General features: G+C 48.4%; 1 protein-coding gene across 1 annotated transcript in view; it reads left to right on the top strand.

Annotated features, from left to right (window-relative positions):
* The window catches only part of SPRY3 (sprouty RTK signaling antagonist 3), a 16,794-nt gene extending 10,679 nt beyond the window's left edge, over positions 1-6,115 (top strand). The window contains exon 2 of the mRNA XM_060691853.2: positions 2,194-6,115. Coding sequence (XP_060547836.2) covers positions 2,241-3,155 — 915 coding nt within the window. The 5' untranslated portion in view covers positions 2,194-2,240 and the 3' untranslated portion in view covers positions 3,156-6,115. The remainder of the gene's footprint in view (positions 1-2,193) is intronic.
* The last annotated feature ends 1,000 nt before the right edge of the window (positions 6,116-7,115 follow it).

Genomic DNA, 7,115 nt, shown 5'->3' with positions numbered 1-7,115 from the left:
ATACTTGGACCGATGCTTTGCCATTGTAGATATTGGGACGCATAATGTGTATGCATAATGCCAAGACAGTCCTTCTTCCACCGTCTGCTTTACTGCTCTGAGTGATAGGTAGTCCTCCACTTGGAACCAGAGCATCTATCACTAAGGGATGCAGTCCTTAAGTGAGTTACGCCTGATTTTACAGCCCTTTTTTTTGTTGTGGTTGTTAATCTGGCTTCCCCCATTGATTTTGACTCAGGTTGACTCAGCCTTCCAGCCTTCCGAAGTGGGTAAAATGAAGACCCAGATTGTTGGGGGCAATAGGCTGACTCTCTAAACCGCTTAGAGAGGTCTGTAAAGCGCTGTGAAGCAATATATAAGTCTAAGTGCTGTTGTCCTTCCTTCCTTCCTTCCTTCCTTCCTTCCTTCCTTCCTTCCTTCCTTCCTTCCTTCCTTCCTTCTTTGTGGTTAGAATATACAGTGTGGCAGGCTAACTCTGCCCACTGCCAGCAGTTTGAGCCTGATCAGCTCAAGGTTGACCCATCCTTCTGAGGTGGGTAAAATGAGGACCCAGATTGTTGGGGGCAATAGGCTGACTGTAAAACTGCTTAGAGAGGGCTTGCAGTTTCCTCCCTCCCTCCCTTCCTCCCTCCCTTCCTTCCTGCCTTCCTTTCTTCCTCATTCCCTCCCTCCCTTTCTCATTCCCTTCTCATTACTATCTTCTTTCTTTCTTTCTTTCTTCCTGTCTTCCTTTCTCCCTCATTCCCTTTCTCCCTTCCCCATTTCCTTTCATTTTCTCATTCCCATCACTCTGTTCCTTCCGGGGGGGGGGGGGGGTTGGGGATGCGGAAGGCCGTTCCCCAGGCTCCAAGAAAGCCTCTGGAGCCTGGGGAGGGCAAAAATGGCCCTATAGGGCCCACCATGCCATTGCCTGACAAAAGCAAGGGGACCGCAGGGGGGGGCAGGGTGCATGGAATTATGGGTGTGGGCACGTGCGTGTGTGACCCCCCTGTTCCCCCCACTTTTAGCACATGATGGCAAAAAGGTTAGCCATCACTGGTACAGGGTCTTCTGCTTCTGAAGAGAGTTGGACTAGAAGACCTTCAAGGGCCCTTCCAAGTCTTGTTATTTTGTTCTACTCTAAAATACCATGCAGAGCTTGGAACAGTTCTTAGGTTGACAGATGTTATGCACCCGTGATGCAGAAGAAACTCTTCTGTGCATTGCGTACTGGCCCAACTCAAATTAGGATTTGCATCGTCTTCTTCTTTTTTTTTCCTCCCGCCCTTCCTTTTTGTTTGAACCCAAAAAAGAATATTTTCAATGAATCTTAAGCTGCTTGTCATTCTTTTATCTTCCCTTTGATGGGGTGGAACACCCAAATTAGCTTTGGCTTTTAGCAATCAAAGGGAGGCGGTCGTGATCTTCCACTCGTCTTCAAGGTCAACCCGACCAATGAAAATCAATCTTCCCACCGCGGTGCCTCTTCCCGTCAGCGGTTTGCTGCTCAAGGCAGCACCAGCTCTTCTGCAATTTTGTTGGCTTGGACATCACATTCTCCCCGTTGGCTCCTTTCCTAACCTGGCAGCCTCCAGCAGTGGTGGAACCCCAGAGCTCAAATGGAGGGTTGTCATCTAAAAAAAAAAAAGAAAATCTCTAGTGGGCACCAGGTTGGGAAGACTATAGTATAGAAATCAGGCTTTCTCTAAGAAATTGAGAGCAGTCAATGGATTGTGTCCAATCCATTGTCCCAGAAATGATTCGTTTTTTTACCTGATCCCTGAGAGAGTAAAAAAAATTGGATTTCACCACTGGGCTTTTCTATTTCAGTTGATTTCTGGGATCTTCAGTTGGGCAGATCTTCTCTTTATATATGATTTATAGCTTGTCTTGCAATAAAGAACCTTCTCTAGCTGGATTGTATCTGCAAAACTTTGGTTGAAAGCTTGCTCCAGGATATAGAATTGTGTATCTGGAATGTCAAGATATATAGGTGTCCTTTGAGCGAAGACGGATGGGTGTTTTCAGAAGCTGTATGATTTTGGGTAGCGCTGCAGGGATTTCCCCCCCCCCTTGATGATATTGTTCATTCTTGGGATTAACGCTGCTGTTGTTCATATCTTTTTCTCCTTCTCCTTCTCCTTCTCCTTCTCCTTCTCCTTCTCCTTCTCCTTCTCCTTCTCCTTCTCCTTCTCCTTCTCCTTTCCCCTGTAGGACCTTCTGATGTTCCCTGTTGATCCCAGCCTTTCTGCTCTCCCAGAATGCCTCTGGCATCCAGCACCACTGAGCACAGCCCTGAAGAAGTCATGGACTCCATGCCGGAAGAGTTCCAGCAGGTCCTTTCCATCAGCCAGATCCGTGCCACCCATGCCACCAATGACTATGTGGAGAGACCTGCCTGCAAACAGGCCGTTTCTGTGCTTGCTGTGTCCCAGACGCCGCCAGTCCACAAAGTGGAGATGACTCAGGAACGCCTGGTGTCCTCCGTCTTCCAGGAATTTCACTCCAGCCAACCACATCAGACGCTACCGCTCCAACAGCCCCTGAGCCATTCCAGCACAGCCAGCTCCATCTCCCACAGCACTGCCACTTCGGAGCAGCACCTCCTCAGGGCCATCACGCCATCGCACTCTGGACACTCACTCATCCGGACGCAGCCACGGGCAAGCGACCTGAAGGCCGAAGAGCTGCTGAAGGGGACCCCGGAGAAATCTCCCACCCTTCACCCAGGCCATCTCTTCATCTGCGAAGAATGCGGTCATTGCAAATGTGCCCAGTGCGCGACTGCCCGCACCTTGCCCTCCTGTTGGCTTTGCAACCAGCGTTGCCTCTGCTCGCCGGAGAACCTCATTGACTATGGGACTTGCCTCTGCTGTGTCAAGGGCATCTTTTACCACTGTTCCTCAGACGACGAGGACACCTGTGCAGATGACCCCTGCTCCTGTGGTCCTGGCTCTTGCTGCGCCCGTTGGGTGGCCATGGGCTTGCTCTCCTTGCTCATGCCCTGCCTATGCTGCTATCTACCTACCTTTGGTTGCCTCAAACTCTGCCAGAAGGGCTATGATGCCGTCAAACGGCCAGGCTGCCGCTGCCAGAACCACACCAATACCGTTTGCAGGAAGTTCTCCCCACCTAGTGGTCTCGCTCTCCCCAAAACTTTGGACAAACCAGTATGACTCCTCTTGGGAAGGGGTAGGGAAATGGCTGTTCTCGTTGACCTCCTTCTTTCAACTCCCCTCTCTTGAGAGCCTCTGGCCGAGAACAAAGCAGAGAACCAACATTGCTGGTTTAGCTGTTGAGGTTCTCCTGGGAGGTTAGCCACCGTTTCTGGAATGGAGGAAGCCACGGGTCTCTGTGTCCAAGCTGAGCATTTTAAGGCCTCCCACGTTTCGGTCCTAGCCAAGGACAGATGGAGGCATGCACTAGTCATCTTGGACATCAGATTGGGTGTGGAAGGGGTGGGTGGGAGGGAAGATGCAATTGGGTAAGGATTGGCTCAGGAGCGTGACCTCCAGAATGCCTTATGAGTTGACTCATCTGTCGGGGTTCCAGAAAAGAGGTATTGCCTCCAAAACATGGCATCTTGAGGATCAGGCCATTGGGAAACCCAGTTTTCTTTCTTTTTCTTTTTCTTTTGGTCGGCCCACCATTGCTGTCTCCCTTGCATTCCACCCTTCCATCTGCTGTGCACAGTTTGCAGTTGGGAAGAGGCTGGCCGACTGAAGCGTTAAAAATGTTGTAGGAACAGGTGTTTCTGCAAAACTAGGTGAGGTTGTAGCAAGGTGAGGTTTTCCAGAGAGGAGAAAGATGACATGGATGTTTTCACTGGTTATACAGGGAAGTTAAGTAGTTTTGGAAGGATGGCAGAAGGACAGTGTAGAGCAGTGATGACGAACTTTTTCGGCACCGAGTGCCCAAACAGGAATGCGCCAGAAACCTGAAGACCAACTGGCAGGCGCGCACATGCCTTTTTTTTTGGGGGGGGGCATTTTCAGGCCATCTTTTGGGTCATTATTAGGCCGTTCTTTGGGCCCTTTCCAGGCCATTTTTGGGGCTGTTTTCCTGGCTGTTTTTCAGGCCATTTTTCAGGCTGAAAAAGCCTGAAAATGGCTCACAAACCAGCCTGAAAATGCCCCCCAAAACAGCCTGAAAACAGCCTGAAAACAGCCTGCAAAGACCAGCTGGCGATGGCATGCATGCCCACAGAGAGAGCTCTGCGTGCCAGAGGTTCACCATCACGGGTGTAGAGTGTCTTGCACAATTACAGTCCTTTGATTTGCAGCTTGATTTAACTTGAGGGATTCTGGACAACCGAATTCTGCTTCTTCCGACCCCTTTTAGAGACTGCAACTAACCAGGTTCTCCTGAGGCCCTACCTGCAGATGCCACTTCTGAAACTGAGGTGTTTTCCTCCACCCCTTTCCTGGCTCCCAGCACAGAGGTTCTATTTTGGGGTGTTACAGAATCAAGCCCCAAAGAAAAGTAATGACATTTTTAAACCTGGCATCCGTGACCCATTTATTATTATTTTTTCTATTTGAAGCACAAATGGAAACGTACAAGGGAAGGAAAGCTCGTGCCCTTTTGCCTGGCCACGGAGAATTTCATTTTCAATGAAAATGTAGCTTCTCATTTAAGGAAGGCAGGAACAGTCTTTTAGCTGCACCATCTGGTTTGAGGTGTTCTGGAATCTGTCCCTTGTCTTACCTGAGCACCTCGAGCCCACTCGTTTAGGGAGACCAGCGTAACGCACAATTCCCCCAAAGCTTTGCACTGTGTCTACGCCAGTGGTGGGTTGCCCCCGGTTCACACAAGTTCTGTAGAACCGGTAGTAAAACTGGCAGGAGGCTCCGCCCACCAACCCTGATGTCAACAAAAATGCTTCTGCGCATGTGCGGAAGAGCGCACATGCGCGAGCAAAGCGAACGCTCATGTGCGGCCCTGCTGCAAATCGGTAGTAAAGGTAAGTAGAACCCACCCCTAGTCTAGGCCAGTGTTGGCGAATCAAGATGGGGGAGGGGCAGCTTTCCAAGTCTAGAAGAAAGGTAAAGGTAAACCAGGAGTTTTGTTAAGATAAGCAAGGAAATTCAGTGTTCTTCTCTTTTTGTCATGTGGAGGCTTACTTCATGGGAATCTAGATACAGTAGTGGGATTCAAATAATTTAACAACCGGTTCTCTGCCCTAATGACCAGCTGGGTAGGTGTGGCTCGGTGGTCATGTGACCGTGTGGGCGTGGCCAACTCAAGATCACTCACGTCGATGGGCGCTTCATCTTAGCTGTTACAATGTAATAAGGGTTAACCAGAGAGGCAGTTTCTGTAAGATTAGGCTAGAAACAACACCAGAACATTTCCTTCCTGCCTTCCTTACAGGATTAGCTCTGTAAAGTGGAAAAAAAAACCAAAATAAGATTTCTTCCAACAACCAGTTCTCCGAACTGCTTAGAAGGTTAACTACCGGTTCTCCCGAATAGGTGCAAACTGGCTGAATCCTACTGCTGCGTAGATACCATTGGCTAAATATGGTTAAATCATGGGCATTGTTTGAGTCCACAGTCACCTGTCACAGTTTGTCTGGCCAAAATAATAATGGTTTGAGTATCTGTTTGTTGCCTATTTTCTTTGTTTTTTTCATAAACATTTGATGCTATCAACCTCTGGCCTGTCCAGTTTAAAGGCCCCTATCCCAAGCATTTATGGCTTCTGCTATAAGTGATATATTTTTCTTTCTTTCTTTGTTTTTGGGAAGCTTCTTCCTAGGATCTCGAACGGAAGGCGTTCTGACTAGCCTGTTCCCTCAAGTTGTGTTTTTTTGCAAGACCTTGTATACAATATAATAATGGCTGACTGTATACTTCCTTCTTTGTTGTACATATTTTTTTTGTTAACCATACTCATATCTTCTGCAACAAAGCAAGCTATTTATTTCAGAAATTTATTTAAAGGGTTAAAATGCATCCTAATGTATTTATTATAACTTTCTTAATTATCCTCCTCCTCTTCCTTTTTTCTTGCAAACCAAAATAAAAAATTTCTCGAACCATTGGTGAAATAAGGAGAAGAAAAACAATTCTATGAGTGGTGTTTAAAAGCCCACATCAAAGCAACTATACAATAAAAAATATCTATATATTCATTTTGAATCTTTTTTGTTCTTGTTTTAATGCGAAGTGTTGCAAAAAGTGTGAGGATCTCTGGGTGGGCTTTGGTGTCCCAGAGGATGTAGGCCAGCCATGAGCTCTATCTCCTCCTCTTCCTCCTCTTCCTCCTTCTCCTCTTCCTTCTTCATCTCCTCCTCTTCTTCCTTCACCTCCTCCTCCTCTTCCTCCTCCTCCTCTTCCTTCTTCATCTCCTCCTCTTCTTCCTTCATCTCCTTCTCCTCTTCCTCCTCCTCCTCTTCCTCCTTATCTCCTCCTCTTCTTCCTTCAACTCCTTCTCCTCTTCCTCCTCCTTCTCCTCTTCCTCCTCCACCTCCTCCTCTTCCTCCTTCACCTCCTCCTCTTCCTCCTCCTCCTCTTCCTCCTTCACCTCCTCTTCCTTCTCCTCCTCCTCTTCCTCCTCTTCCTTCTTCATCTCCTCCTCTTCCTCCTTCACCTCCTTCTCCTCTTCCTTCTCCTCCTCCTCTTCCTCCACCTCCTCCTCTTCCTCCTCTTCTTCCTTCTTCATCTCCTCCTCTTCCTCCTTCTCCTCTTCCTCCTACTCCTCTTCCTCTTTCACCTCCTCTTCCTCCTTCACCTCCCCTTCCTCCTCCTCCTCCTCTTCCTTCTTCACCTCCTCCTCTTCCTCCTTCACCTCCTCCTCCTCTTCCTCCTCCTCCTCCTCTTCCTCCTTCACCTCCTCCTCCTCCTCTTCCTCCTTCACCTCCTCTTCTTCCTCCTCCTCCTCTTCCTCCTCTTCCTTCTTCACCTCCTCCTGTTCCTCCTTCACCTCCTTCTCCTCTTCCTTCTCCTCCTCTTCCTTCTTCATCGCCTCCTCCTCTTCCTCCTTCACCTCCTCCTCCTCTTCCTCCTCTTCCTTCTTCACCTCCTGAGAATTCCTGATTTGGAAGATGGTATCCAATTGAAAAGGCGCTATTGCATATCCACACTTCTGATTCTCAAACAGTGTGAAACTTCACAACGAAAGTTGCGATTTCC

The sequence above is a fragment of the Pantherophis guttatus genome, chromosome 12 (assembly GCF_059756535.1).
Source record: "Pantherophis guttatus breed Tessera chromosome 12, ASM5975653v1, whole genome shotgun sequence".
Classification (NCBI taxonomy): domain Eukaryota; kingdom Metazoa; phylum Chordata; class Lepidosauria; order Squamata; family Colubridae; genus Pantherophis; species Pantherophis guttatus.
This window is presented reverse-complemented; position numbering and strand designations above follow the sequence as displayed.